The 15,389-nt window shown below is 43.3% G+C and overlaps 1 protein-coding gene and 1 long non-coding RNA gene across 7 annotated transcripts in view; one reads left to right on the top strand and one right to left on the bottom strand.

The window, feature by feature from the left end:
* LOC113602841 (uncharacterized) overlaps positions 1–15,389 on the top strand; it is a 108,644-nt gene that overhangs the window by 68,969 nt on the left and 24,286 nt on the right. The window lies entirely within an intron of this gene.
* CB4H12orf56 (chromosome B4 C12orf56 homolog) overlaps positions 1–15,389 on the bottom strand; it is a 111,014-nt gene that overhangs the window by 66,604 nt on the left and 29,021 nt on the right. For all 5 annotated transcript variants that reach the window (XM_027071339.2, XM_027071338.2, XM_027071332.2 and 2 more), the window contains exon 3: positions 8,094–8,166. In XM_027071339.2, the coding sequence (XP_026927140.1) occupies positions 8,094–8,166 (73 nt within the window). The remainder of the gene's footprint in view (positions 1–8,093; positions 8,167–15,389) is intronic.

The raw sequence follows: 15,389 nt of genomic DNA on the forward strand, positions 1-15,389 counted from the left end.
GACATGGTATTCAGTGAGAAAAAAATGAGGCTGATCCACCTACATCAGACGATACAAAGTTCTGTGCCCACTCAAGTCCCCAGTTCCAGCTGTGCCTCAATCTCAAACCATTCCTACATTCTGCTGTTTGGCTTCTGACCTTTGCTGACTTTGCTCACTACTGAACATCTAAAATTGAATACAGGGGCACCTGAGTGGCTCAGTAGGTTAAGTGTCCAGCTCTTGATTTTGGCTCAGGTCATGATCTCACCGTTCACAAGACTGAGCCCCACATGGGGCTCTGCACTGACATCGTGGAGCCTGCTTAAGATTCTCTCTCGTCCTCTCTCTCTCTGTGCCTCCCCCTCCCCTTTCTCTCTCTCTCTCTCTCTCTCTCTCAAAATAAATAACTTTAAAAAAAAAGTGAAGGGGCACCTGGGTGGCTCATTCGGTTGAGCATCTGACTTCAGCTCAGGTCATGATTTAACTATTCATGAGTTTGAGCCCCACATCGGGTTTGCCATTGTCAGTGTGGAGCCCGCTTTGGATCCTCTGTCCCCCTCTCTCTCTGACCCTCTCCCGCTTGCACTCTCTCAAAAATAAATAAACATTGTTTTAAAAAGTGAAAACCTTTATAAAAAATAATAATAATAATTAAAATTGAATACAGAGCCCAGCAATTAAAGCATGCCAGATGAGAGTGGTAGGTAGACAAATCTACATTTGTCTCTGTATTTATGTCTATTTCTATATACATCTGTTGAATGAGTGTTGAACTATATGAGTGGTCCCAGTTATTCCAATAAAATCCCCTTTAACCTAAGTTGGAATTCTGTTACTTCTAACAGAGTTCCGACCCCCACAATAAACTAAGACAACTACTGCAAACATTAATTAGAAGCTTCTTTTGTCAGGATCTCAGTTTGCGAGTTGAGCCCCACCTCAGGCTCTGCACTGGCAGTGTAGAGCCTGCTTGGGATTCTCTCTCTCCCTCTCTGCCTCTCTCCCGCCCCTCTCTCAAAACAAATAAACTTAGAAAGAAAAGAAGGAAAGAGAGAAAGAGAAAGAGAGAAAGAAAGAAAAGGAAAGAAACCTATTTTTCTAAATTAGAGGAAAATAATGAGACTATCAGAGTGGTGTAGAAAAACTGGGGCATTCGTATGCCAAAGTGTGGAATGAAGAATATTGAGTCCAAGAGCATGTGGGTGGCTATCAGTGGCATTGCTTTTCCCTCAGTATTTCTAGTTATGAAAGTCATGTTAGGAATTTCACTTAGTACCATGAGACAGCAGAGAGATCCCTCCTCCCAGAACTAATTAAAGTCACAGCTCTTAGGGCAACATTGGAAATGCATCAACCCCTTCAAAACATGCTTTGTTATTACATGGATTTAGATGAGATCATGCTTCCCCAAGCCTATATAATGCAAGCCAGGCTAGGTCGTAAAGAACACGATTAATCATTCAACAAATATTAAGCAGCTACTATATGCCACACACTAGGCCAAGCACTGGAAATATACAGTGTGCAAGAATACCTAGGTCCCTGTCCTCATAAGGCTCACATTCTAGTGGGAGGACAGACAATAAACAATTGATAGGTAATTGTTTATAAAAGTGCTATGAAACAAAGGGAGTACTCTGATAAAACCTGTGTGCATCTGTTGGAGGGTAGTATACCTCATTTTTTATGTTTGTTTATTTTTGAGAGAGAGAGAGAACAGGGGAAGGGCAGAGAGATACAGAATCCCAAGCAGGTTCTATCCTGTCAGTGCAGAGCCTGATGCAGGGCTTGAACTCACAAATCCTGAGATCATGACCCAAGCCGAAACCAAGAGTCGGAAGCTTAACCAACTGACCCACCCAGGCACCCCATGGAGGGTAATATACTTCAGACAGGTGATCAGGCAAGACCTTTTTGAGATGTGGACATTCAAGCTAAGACCTGAAGGATGAGAAAGAGTGAGCCACAGGAAAAGCAGTGTTAAGAGGGGAAATAAAGTGTAAAGGCCCTGCAGTGGAAAAAGCTTGAGGTGCTCTAGACAGTGTGATAAGCAAGGGGTAAAGTGACTTGAGATGAAGCTGGAGACATAAGCAAACGCCAGGGCGTGCTGGGCTGTTCAGACATGTGAAAAGTTTTATTTTTGGGGCAAAGAGACATTTGCAAAAAGATCATTTTGGCTTTAAGGTGAGTAATGGATTCAGACAGGGGTGGAGAGGTACTGTCTTAGCTTGTTTGGGTCTACTTTCAAAGCAGTTAGGCCACAGACTGGGTAGCTTATAAACAACAGAAAATGTATTGCTTACAGTTTTGGAGGCTGGAAAGTCCAAGATCAGGGTGCTAGTGTGGTTTTGCCTTATGCTAAAGACACTCTTCCTGGTTCCCAGCCAGTTCCTTTTTGCTGTGTCTTTACCTGGTGGCAGGGGCTAGTGAGCTCTCTGGAGCCTCTTTCTCAAGAGCGCTAATCTCATTCATGAGGCCTCCACCCTCAAGATTAAAGCACCCCACCCCCCACCCCCCTGCCCCAAGGCCCCTCTACCAATACCGTCACCTTTGGGGGTTAGGATTTCAACACAGGAATTTGGGAGGGACACAAACATTCCAACCACAGCAGGTACGACAGTGGAGACGGGGGAGAGCAGAGAGAGGTGTTGCAAATCCAGGTGAGAGGAGAGTTGCTTGTATCAGAGGACTGGCAGTGAAAACAGAAGTTGAGGGATTATAGACATGTCCTGGGTACAGAACGCAGGAATCTCAGTAATTCAGGAGTACGTTGACTGTTTAGCCCAAGATTTCCTAAACCGTGGTGGCTAGCTAACAGCATCATCTCAGGAGCTACCAAAAACAGACTGCTGAGTCCCATCCCTAAAGCTTAGGACTCAGTAGTCTGGGGTGGAGGCCAGAAGTCTGAACTTTCCATGAAGCCTTGAGAGATTCTGACTTGAGGCCAGACTTGAAAAAACCATAGATTTTTGCTCTTATTCCAGGTGAGCTTTCATCCCACACCCTGCTCTGTGCTATCTCCTCAGGTGGCCCAGCCAGCACGCGTTAAGAGTGTATACTCATCTCGGGGCACCTGGGTGGCACAGTTGGTTACGGGCCCCACTCTTGATTTCGGCATGGGTCATGATCTCAAGGTTCGTGAGTTCAAGCCCCACATCGGGCTCTGTGCTGACAGTGCGGAACCTGCTTGGGATTCTCTCCCCCACTCTCTCTGTCCCTCCCCTGCTCATGCTTTAGATTGTGTGCTCTCTCTCGCTCTCTCTCTCTCAATAATAAATAAATGTAAGAAAAAAAATAAAAGAGGGTATACTCATCTCAAAGCAGCAACAACACCAGGAAGCAGCAATGAGCATCCCAGATTCTGGCTCCCTGAGTAGCAAGTTCAAGCCCCGTAGCCCATCTAACCTCAAACAGCAGGGGTAGTTAGGGAAATGAGCTCTCCTATTGAACTGACTCTCTAACTAACCTGTTTTGGACATTTAGCTTTGTTGAAAAAGCTGCCTGAAAGGGTGTGGTTTTACCTTCCTGTAAAAGGCAGAATAGTAGGCCTTTGCAAGTCCGATAATTGAGGTCCTTCTGAGCTTCACGGTTTCTTCATTATTATAGTCTAGAATTGGAGTTGGTAAGTTGAATTGGCCTTAAAACAGCAGGCTCCCAAAGGCAGAGGCCAAGGGGAAAGCGGGCTTTGCTGCCCTTCATTCCCTAAGATTTTCAATAGCTTCCCAGCCAACCACCAAAAATAAATTCATATACCACATAAAACCAAAGGAAGGAAAGTTTCTTAACCACCCCCATCTTCTGCTGCATTCTTTGAGGGAATCTCTTTTATGAAAATTCTGGAGCTATCCCTGGCTCCAGGAAGGATTTGAAACCAATCCAGATCCCCTTCCATATATACTAGTGTAAAGATTAAAATTCTGCTGGTTGTTTGGTTTTTTTTTTCTGTTCCAGGCCAGGATGGAGTAACAGGGACTAGATATGCCCTCTCACCTAAAAAAAAGAACGAAAGAAAAAGAAAGAAAGAAAGGAAGGAAGGAAGGAAGGAAGGAAGGAAGGAAGGAAGGAAGGGAGAAAGAGAAAAAAGTACAAAAAAATAAAAACAGCTCTTAAGACCCTGGACACTGGACATGATCTTATGGTTCTTGAGTTCGAGCCCCACATCGGACTCTGTGATGGTAGCTCAGAGCCTGGAGCCTGCTTCAGGTTCTGTGTCTCCCTCTCTCTCTGCCCCTCCCCCATTGTGCTCGCTCTCTCTCACGCTCTCTCTCTCTTTCTCTCTCTAAAAAATAAATAAATATTTTTAAAAAAGAAATGTTGTTAAAAAGACACTAGACACTGGACAACAAAGACAGTCATCTCTGAGAGGTAGGAAAACAAACAAGGTGAGACCTAACAACTGCTCCAGCTTCCTGCCTTGACAAAGTTTCCAGGCCACAGTGCAGCCAGGGAGCAACAGATGTTGATTATGGTGATACATATGATAAAATGTATCACACTGTATACTTCATTGCACTTTACTGTGTGTCAATGTAACCTCAATAAAACAAAATATACTAATAAAGCTTCTCTCCTTGAGCTTCTGGTTTCCATGCCTACTAAAATGGAAGTCCCACTGAAAGGGGAACCATTTTATTTTATTTTTTTAAGTTTAGTTATTTATTTTGACAGAGAGAGACAGCCACCACATGTGTGCACGAGCAGGAGAGGGGTGGAGAGAAAAGGAAACAGAATCCAAAGCAGGCGCCTAACTGTCAGTACAGAGCCCAAGGTGAGGCTATTACTCACGAACCCTGAGATCATGACCTGAGCCGAAGTCCAACACTGAACCCACAGAACCAACTGAGCCACCCAGGTGCCCCTAAGGAGGAACCATCTTAGATTTGTATCATTACATTATCACACTGGAGTGTCAATGAAAACCCACGCACAGAATTTCTAGGGAGAGCAAGGATGCTTACTAGGGAAGGTGAGAGAGAGGAATGCAGGAGAGAAGGGAGAAAGAGGTTGGGGGAAATGCAAACAAGCTTTGCCAATAGATGGAATTAGCAGGGGTGGTTCCAGTGGAAATGTGTGGTTGCCACAGTGCACGGAGAGTGTTACAGGCACTTGGTGGACAAGAGCCTGGGACGCTCCAATCCCATAATGGGCAGGTGTTCTGCATGACAACGAGGGGTCCCACACGAAATGCCGGACAGCACCCTACTGAGAAACCGTGGTGGAGGGATTCAGTGGTTCAAGCTCTTTGGCCCCTCCCCGACTCCCAGCATTACAAAGGGGTCTCAGAGTGCTTTCTGAGCTAAGGTTTGCAATGCAGAACAGAACACTTACTGGTCAGTCCTGTCTTAGCCAGTTAAGTTTTCCTGATGTTCCAGCTTCAAATATAATCAGAACCTCCAAAGCCTTGAGAACACTGACAGGAACACAAGAGATCATTTCTGAAGGTAACTCCTTAAACTTTAAATACCTTTAAGAGAGCTAGTTACTGTAGCCAAGTTTCCACCAGTTTTCTTGTCCAGAATAGTTGGTCGTAAAGTCAAAATTCTGTAAATTGGTAATGTGTTCTTAGTATTAAATAAACAAATACATCAGTCGATCAACCAATACGTATCTATGCATCCATCTTCCTAAGCCAAGTTTTTTTCGTGTGAGAAAGGAAGTTACAATAATGAAAGTTGGGTTTAGAAGAGATTTTGTAGGTCGTCTTGTTTAATAAGAAAAGGTTACTGAAAGAAAGTGCAGTGGAAAAACACCCCCCTCCCCTCAATAACCTAAGTTAATGCACTGTATGGAAAAGCACAGCTTTGTGGACACTTCCCAATTAGGGCTTCATGTTTCCTTTATAGTATTTTGCAGTGTTTTCCTAATTTGGATATTTCCCCCATGCCATGACCTTTCAGGTCCCCAACCCACACTCATTTTCTCCATGCCAGTATTTCTCCTGACTTGCAGCTCTTCGGATCCTGTGCTCCCCTCCTCCTCCTAACGTCTAGATACTTAAGGTGTGCAACAGAATCATACTTCAGGTTCTGCAGCTTATGGAGCTCCCTTTTACTTATTTTTTTATATGTTTGTTTGTAATTTTTTTTTCTTTAAGCTGTATGCCCAGTGTGGTGCTTGAACTCACAACCCTGAGATCAGTGTGTTCTACTGACTGAGTGAGCCAGGAGCCCCAGGACATCCTTTTTAATTTACATCCGGAGGCACCTGGATGCCTCAGTCGGTTGAGCATCTGACTGTTGATTCCGGCTCAGGTCTTGATCCCAGAGTCCTAGGATTGAGCCCCACATCGGGTCAGCTCTGAGCGTGGAGCCTGGTTGAGATATTCTCTCTCTCTCTCTCTCTCTCTCTCTCTCCTCTCTCTCTCTCTCTCTCTCTCTCACACACACACACACACACACACACACACACACACAGTCCCTCTCCCCTGCTTGCACTCTCTCTCTCACTTTCTAAAATATTAATTAATTAATTAATTTACATCCAGCCTTCTCTCCTGCCTTCCAGGCTAAAATTTTTTACTGCCAGATGAACTTCACCAGCTGAGGCCTACTAGGACCTCAAGCTTAACCTGTCTAAACCAGTACTTGGGCTTGAACCCTCCTGTCATCCTTATTTCTCTGAAGGACATCACCTTACAGTAACCCTGGCTTGAAACCACAGTGGCTTCTCTGTCTCTGTCTCTTATGTTCAGTTGCCGGTCTTGTAGAGTTTGCCTCTGAAATGTGTCTTCCATCCATCCTTTTTTCTTTATTCCCTCTACCACTAGTCCAGTTCAGATTCTCATTACTCCCCACCAACCTCTGATTTTTCCTTCTTCAAATGGATTACAGCACAACTGATGATTTGTCAATAGTTTCCTCATAATCTACGAAATGACACATAAAGTCTTCACTTGGACTTTTAAGACTCTCCATAGCATGGGCCCAGTTTTACTTTTTAACCTTATACCTGGTATTCCTGTTCTGTTTTATTTTTTTAATTTTTTTACTATTTTATTCTATTTTATTTTATTTTATTTTATTTTTTATTTTATTTTATTTTATTTTTTATGTAATCCCTACACCCAATGTGGGGCTTGAACTCACAAATCCGAGATCAAGAGGTGAATGCTCTACTGACAGAGCCAGCCCCATTCTATTTTTAAATTTTTTTTTTAATGTTTATTTATTTTTGAGACAGAGAGAGACAGAGCATGAATGGGGGAGGGGCAGAGAGAGGGAGACACAGAATCTGAAACAGGCTCCAGGCTCTGAGCTGTCAGCACAGAGCCCGACGCGGGGCTCGAACTCACAGACCGTGAGATCATGACCTGAGCTGAAGTCGGCCGCGTAACCAACTGAGCCACCCAGGCGCCCCCCCATTCTATTTTTAAATCACTGTGGATTGCTTACCTTTCCTAAAACATGTTCTACTTTTCCTGCCTCTACCTTCCTTTTTTTGTTGTCTTTTGTTTTTTATCCCTTCCAGCTGCAAGATCTCCCTCTCCGTGTGCACTGAAAATTCACCATCACTCTGGCATTTTGACTTCTCCCCACAACTGAATATTACCTTTCCCCTCTTTATTTTGTTTTTAATGTTTATTTATTTTGAGAGGGGAGGAGGTGCAGAGAGAGAGAGACACAGGGTCTGAAGTGAGCTCTGTGCTAACAATAGAGAGCCCGATGTGGGGCTCGAACTCACTGAAGACACTTAATATGTGTACTCTGTGTTATCTATGTTTATGCAAATGTCACACATTCTGGTTGAAATCAGCTTCTCAAAGATAGGAACTATGCCTTACTCATCGTTCTATCCTTTACAGGGCCTAACATCATGCCCTACACAGAACAAGAGATTATGAATGTATTTGAATTTAATTTTAATAAATTATTTATTTATATTGTAAAATCTATATATTTCATTGACATAAGAAATGTTATACTTTACTATCTAAACCAACTGGATTTGAATTTAGAAGAACATTCTCTCCAAATATCTTCTTCATTATTATATATATGAAATAAAACTCAGTCCAAAGCCATTAGTAGAGAAAAAGCATTAAAATGAGAAAATTGAAATATAAAATAAGTTTTAGTCAGCAAATTAAAAACATGCTCTGAACAAAATCTCACCTGAGAGAGGATTCATTCAAACTTCGGGGCTCTTTGCCTCTCCAAAAGACAGGGCCATTAATCTCTTCTTCAACTAAAAAGAAAGAAAAAAGAAAGAAAAAGAAAAAAATCATTTAATACTTTACATAATTTGATTTTATGAAGAAGATATAGTTACATGTACTGAATTGATGATTGCTCATAAATCCCCACAAAAACTTGCAAGTCCCATATTATAAGCTGGGCAGGGGTACCTGGGTGGCTCAGTCATTTGAGCATCTGACTTCGGCTCAGGTCATGATCTCTTGGTTTGTGAGATTGAGTCCCGCATCTAGCTCTGTGCTGACAGCTCAGAGCCTGGAGCCTGCTTCGGATTCTGTGTCCCCCTCTCTCTCTGCCCCTCACCTGCTCACACTCTGTCTCTCTCTCTCTCTCAAAAATAAACATACATTAAAAAATAAAACAAACAGGCCAAATGATAAGCTGGGCAGCCTGATGGAACAAAAGGAACTTTGGCTTTGATGTTAAAACATGTACTCAACGTCAGACCCTTGTAAAACATTACAATTTACAAGACTTTACCAGTTACTTTATCATTTTGGACCCAGTATCTTACTTTATAAAAATGAAGATGAAAGGTGCCTGGGTGGCTTAGTCGGTTAAGTGTCCAACTCTTGATTTCTGCTTGGGTTGTTATCCCAGAATTGTGGGATTGACCCCATGTTGGGCTTGGTGCTGAGCCTGGAGCCTGCTTAAGATTCTCCCTCTCTCTCCCTCTGCCCCTCTCCCCCACTGGCAGTCTCGATCTCCTTCTCAAAAATTAATTAATTAATTAATTAATTAAGAAAGATAATTCTGTGATTGAAAATAAGATAATGTGTATAAAAGTGACTCGTGGTGCCTGGCAGAGTAGTTACACAATAAACATTAATTTAAAGTAAAAATCAGAGAACAGATCATAACTTGCATCAAGAAAATTATCATGTCCTCCCAATTATGTAAGTGTATTTTGTTTGCTTGCTTGGAGGAACAAATAATAACAGTATGTAATAAGTGTTTGGAACAAGAACCCAATGGACCTTTCCACAGGCCATTTCAAGAGGTCAGTACTAGCCTTACTTTCTAGGCTCCAAGGGAACCTCGGTGTGGCCCCGTCGAATCACCTCCCCATCCCTGCAGGGATGCACACGCCATACAGAGAGCCAGGGAGGGAAAAGCAAGAAAGCCCTACTCCCACAGAGAATTCCTTTCGGGGATTTCGCTGGCTGTCAGCTGCTTCCTTTCTCGGTTTGCTTGCTTCTCTGTCCTCTTCCCTCCCTTTTAATTTTTGTCAGTTTATTTTTCTTTTGAGGTAAAATTTACATAATATGAAACCAAAATCTTAAGTGTGCTTTCACTGAGTTTGACCCCATTCCTTTTGAATGCTTTGCACGATTCTCTGTTACTGTCATGGATCTGAGAGGAGCCAAGGCCCCTTCATGCCTGGGAGAAAGAACCCTCTCACCCCAGAGGGCCAAAGGTGATGCTGGATGGGGTCTTTAAAAAGATAGCTAGAGGGGCGCGTGGGTGGCTCAGTCGGTTGGGCGGCCAACTTCGGCTCAGGTCATGATCTCGCGGTCTGTGGGTTCGGGCCCCATGTCGGGCTCTGTGCTGACAGCTCAGAGCCTGGAGCCTGTTTCAGATTCTGTGTCTCCCTCTCTGACCCTCCCCTCTCTCTGTCTCAAAAATAAATAAATGTTAAAAATTAAATAAATAAATAAATAAATAAATAAATAAATAAATAAAGATAGCTGGAGGGTACAGTCCATTCTGGCTTGCTCTGGTCTAGACATAAGATGTCAATACAGTCCCCTTGAGGTGCAGTATAGTTCATGAGATTTGGAGATCACGTGGAGAGTTGAGACAAAAAGTCTGTTAAAAAGTGGGAAACTGAGGGGTGCCTGGCTGCCTCAGTCTATAGAGCATGTGACTTCTGATCTCAGGGTTCTGAGTTCAAGCCCCACATTGGGTGTAAAGATTACATAAAAATAAAATCTTAAAAAAAATTTTTTTTTAAATGTTTTTATTTTAATTTTGAGAGAGAGCGGGGCACCTGGGTGGCTCACTTGGTTAAGCATCCGACTTCAGCTCAGGTCGTGATCTCGCGGTCTGTGGGTTCGAGCCCCGCGTCGGGCTCTGTGCTGACAGCTCAGAGCCTGGAGCCTGTTTCAGATTCTGTGTCTCCCTCTCTCTGACCCTCCCCCGTTCATGCTCTGTCTCTCTCTGTCTCAAAAATAAATAAAGGTTAAAAAAAATTTTTAATTTTGAGAGAGAGACAGAGCATGAGCAGGGGAGGGGCAGAGAGAGAGAGAGAGAGAGACAGAATCTGAAGGAGGCTCCAAGGTCTGAGCTGTCAGTACAAAGCCCAATGCGGGGCTCAAACCCATGAATGATGAGATCATGACCTGAGCCGAAGTCAGACACTTAACCGACTGAGCCACCCAGGCGCCCCTAAAAATATAATCTTTAAAAAAAAAGTAGGAAACTGCAGCTGCAGGGGGGGACTATGGGAAGGACCAAACTGTAGTGGTCATTTGTCATGTGGTCTTCTCAGAGCCTTCTTTCTTTGAGGAACTGTCCTCTTCCACAGTATGGATGCCCATCCCTTAAATAATTTTTGTAATTATTTAGTTGTGAGAGGGAGAGAGAGAGAGAGCACGCGAGTGGGTGAGGGGCAGAGAGAGAGGGAGACAGAATCCGAAGCAGGCTCCAGGCTCTGAGCTGTCAGCACAGAGCCCAGTGAGGGGCTCAAACTCATGAACCTTGAGATCATGACCTGAGCCGAAGTCGGACGTTCAACCCAGGCGCCTGGGTGCCCATCTTTTAAAAAAAGAGACTGCTCCTTCTGATGAAATAAATGATGATTCAGCTCTAGTGTCCCTCATTTGTATGAGTTCCTTCCAAAGTCTTAGGAGAAGCCCTGACCATGTGTGCCAATGGTCAAATGTCTTTATAAAATCTGCAAAGGAAAGACATGTTAACCACAGTCATTCAAGACCACAGGCTCTTCCCACTTCAGTTTTCCTTCTGTCTCACTTCTTCTCTTGGGAGTGTCCACAAACGCTCTATGTTTGTGATTTCTTCTGCCTATCTATCTTGGGAGTGCTGCAGTCATTCTATTTGGTGTTTTAACTCTTTTTCTTAAAGAAGGCTCTGCATGTTGTATGAGCTTCAGTCCCCACAAAATCTGGATCCACCCCTATCCAAGCCATAGCTGACTGGTCTAAGGGTTGGCTCTGATCCAAGTTAGGCTGATCAATGTCTCCCTCTAGACTTGTGACATTTGGATGTGAGAGGCTGTACTAGGAGTCTTTGAAACTAGCTGCATCCAGAAGAAAGTCTCTCACAGGCTCTTCAGCTCAGGAACAGGCCTCTGGGTTTCTGGTCTTCCACTATTGGGTCCTTCTGTTCCCCTCTTGATTCCTTAGGAGACTCCAAAATCAATCAGTTTTTCCTACTTGTAAGTGAATAATTTTTACTAATTACATAGACTCCAAAATGAGTCAGTTTTTTCTACTTGCAAGTGAAAAACCTCTACATAAGTCTAAGACCCCAGTCATCATAGACACTTCTAATAGTAGGCATTTCACAAACTTGGGTACTAAATGTGATACAAATAATGCCTTTGGTCATTGCTGGAATTAGGTAGAACATATTAGCGCTTGTGGTGCAGAGGTCAAACAGGTTTGAGCCCCTTGCTTCAGGACCACACATTACAGACTGTCTGGGAGGTGTACCACAGGGGTCCTGGAGATATAGCAGTACCTCCTGCAGGCGTCAAACAGCTAGGAGGAGAGCTGGAAAGAAACAGAGCACAGCACTGTCAGCATACTGGAAGGGGGCAAGAAATCACTGAGGCTTTTCTATTAGGAAGTTCGTATTCCCTAAACAATGAACGTAAGTTGTCTCTTAAACATCATTTCATCCAAGTTCACTAACCAACCTTGAACTTTCTCTTTTTTGTGTGACGTCATCAAAAGGGTATGACCAAAAATGACTTTAGTGCCTATGTCCCTGCCTCTTTATGTTAGCTTTAAATTTCATTTGTAACAATGGTGTGGAGAATCTCAGGATCAGCTGTGATCTCCACTGAGAAATGAAGTACAGCTATGGTCTCTGTGTCTGCATCGGATAGGAGTTCTGATCTCCTGGATGCCAGTGGCCAGAGTCTGGCAGGTACAAGGCCATAATGACAAGAGAGCCTGAATACAGATAACAGACGAGACCTATCCTCTGTTCCAGTATGTTCTCTAATGTGCACACAGCAGTTTACAGTCTTCTTCAGTAGCCTAGGTATGAAGTTTTCCACCATTTAGCACAGTGGATATCTGATGGCATGTTCAGTCGTGCTGGTCAGCTGAGGAACATTTTTTAAAGTTTATTTTTATTATTTGAGAGAGAAAGAGAGAGCACATAAGCAGGGGAGGGGCAGAGAGAAGGAGAGAAAGAATCCCAAGCGGACTCTGCACCATCAGTGCAGAGCCCAGTGCAGGGCTTGAACTCACAAACTGTGAGATCATGACCTGAGCCGAGATCAAGTCAGACGATTAACCGACTGAGCCACCCAGCCACCCCTGAGGAATATTTTTTAGAAAGGATGCTACAAACACACACACACACACACACACACACACACACACACACACACCCACAACAGTGCTTTCTTACCTGCAAGATGTCCAGTTATATTTATCAAAACCCTATTCCTATGAGGAAGACTGCCAAGCCTACGTAAAAACTATCCACTAAGCCTGAGAGATTTATCAATGCCTTGTCGCTTTAGTTTTTCCCATCTCATTGGTTTTAGAAAATATATAGGTTTTTGGTATAAAACCTAGGTTCAGTTTATGTTTCATCAAATTATTATGTTTCATTCTGGTTTGAGGATTAGTCTACTTCATGCTATGCCAGTGTTTCAAAATATACCCTAAAGCCATTAAGGTCTTTTCTATGCTTTTAGAACCTCAGTGACCATTTCTATAGCTACTAGACAGCTGTGGCTATTAACATTAAAATTAAATTGAAATTCAGTTAGCACTACTCACATCTCAAGTGCTCAGTGGCTCAGGTGGCTCTTGGCTACTGTATTAGACATAATTCTACATACAGAACATCTCCATCATTGCAGAAAGTTCTACTGGATAGTGCTGTTCAAGAATGTACCTGAAACTAAAGGGCTAATAACCCAATTCATTCTAGAGCTTTAGCAGCTAGTGAGTGCCCCACTGTTGCTCTACTCCCATCAGCATTGTTCATTTAGAGTTAAACAACCATCCTCTTCGAGCTACACATAAAAAGTACAATTTAAAGTGCTACCTATGACCCATGTAAGGACGCATAGAGAAAAGCCTCTTTTTCTATATATCTCCAGGAAAGTAGGGCCTAATTAGGAACCCTGTTGCAAATGCAATGAATAAACTAAGTATCTTTACTACAAATGATTTGCACTTTTGAGTTTCCTTTGTTAAGATAATCCAGTTGCTTTGAGTGCAAGCTCCTTTGCCACATGACACAAATATTCCCTAGGCTTTCGCCCTAGAGGTTTGGAGTGAGTTCTAATAATTATCTTTATTCAGATGCTCAGTAGTTAATGTGTGCTACTTCTCTAGCCATGATATCATCATGATTAACACTAATGGCTACAGTAATGACTGTTTTCAAGTAGATGGTCAGACAGGTTTGAGCCTCTCTCTTGCTTCAGGACCACATATTACAGACTGTCTGGGAGGTGAATCATGAGGGTCCTGGGTATATAGTCATACCCAACCCAGGGAACAAGCAGCTTGGCAGAGAACAGGAATCAGAGCACATTGCTGTTGGCATGCTGGAAGGGGGGACACGTTTTTTATTCTTATCTAAGGTGTGCTGTGTATGACTCCTTGTGACAGTGGCAGTTTTGTGTTTTCAAAACTCATTGTATAAAGTGTTAGATGGAACCTTTAGAGAATAAAGTAAGGAAGGGGGAGTGGGGGAAAGTTATAAGTTTATGAACCAGCCATGCACATGAACACAAGCTAAGTTTTTAAAAAAGTTTTCACTGCTTTTAACATCATTTGCAAAGTTACTAAGAACTTAAATTTTATAAAACTTTTACCTGTCATCAGCTTCTTTAATGTGTGTTTTTATCTTCTTATACATGTTGGGGGAAAAAAAATCCAAGAATAATTATGCTCGTGGACAAGGATAAATATGCATTTAAGGCAACCAATGCCAGTTAGGTTCCCTAATTAGTGTGACAAGAGACCTGGTGAGCAACCAGGGATTTAATAAGACTAATTACAACTCCTACAAATAGTTGCCATGCCATAGAGTGTCAGTGTGGAAAGGTGCTTATCCATGAGAGTGTACAAACACTGGACAGTTTTCTCACACTTTGTAGTTATTCAATACTCTAAGAATTCTGAGTCTGACTTGGAGTGAAGTTTAGTGAGGAATGAATTGGCTGGTGTGGGCTGGTCTGGCTACTCTGGCTAGAGGCCAGAAGTGGAAGGATTTATCCAGGAGCCCTGTCAGACTTCCTTCTGCCCCTCTTCTCCGCTAAGGATGCCATCTTAACAGCTGACTGCTTTCCTGCTGTGTGCCCTGCCTTGCCCACATCATTTCATGTAATACAACAACCCTGTGAAGCTAGTGATAGAGACCAGGAAACTGGAGCTCACAAAGGATGTAACTTGTAGACGGTCACACAGCTGGGAATGGTGGGAGCCAGGATTCAAATGTGGGTTTGGCCTGTCCAAAGCCCATCCTCCTCTTCTCTGCTTTTTACGAACTCCCAATTATGGGGATTGATAGCTTAAAGGGCTCCTTTAGGTACATACACATTTCATATACATATATAAAATAAGACCATGAAATAAGCAGTGTAATGCTGAACTATATGTTCTATTTTCATCTATTCATCCTTAGGTTTTTAACCCCCCACAACCACCTCCACCCAACCCCACCCTCCCCCCCCCATATCTCCAAGCCTCCAGCATACTCAAGCTCATAGTCTGAGACAGTCATCTTCCATTCTCCCCATCCACCACCACCACCCCACCCCCACACACCCCCACCCCCATCAAACACTCACCCACCAATTTCCCCCTATTTTCCCACCACATCCACCTCATCATCTCACCAATTCCCCCCCCCCCCAACCCTCATTCCAACCACAAACATACACTATAATCCTCCACCCACTAACAATTTAGCCCCTTAACCCCCCCCACCAACATCCAATCCTACATCCATCATAACCACCCCCCACACCCCCCAACAAAAACCTCTACTTCCCCA

The sequence above is a fragment of the Acinonyx jubatus genome, chromosome B4, assembly GCF_027475565.1.
Source record: "Acinonyx jubatus isolate Ajub_Pintada_27869175 chromosome B4, VMU_Ajub_asm_v1.0, whole genome shotgun sequence".
NCBI lineage: Eukaryota > Metazoa > Chordata > Mammalia > Carnivora > Felidae > Acinonyx > Acinonyx jubatus.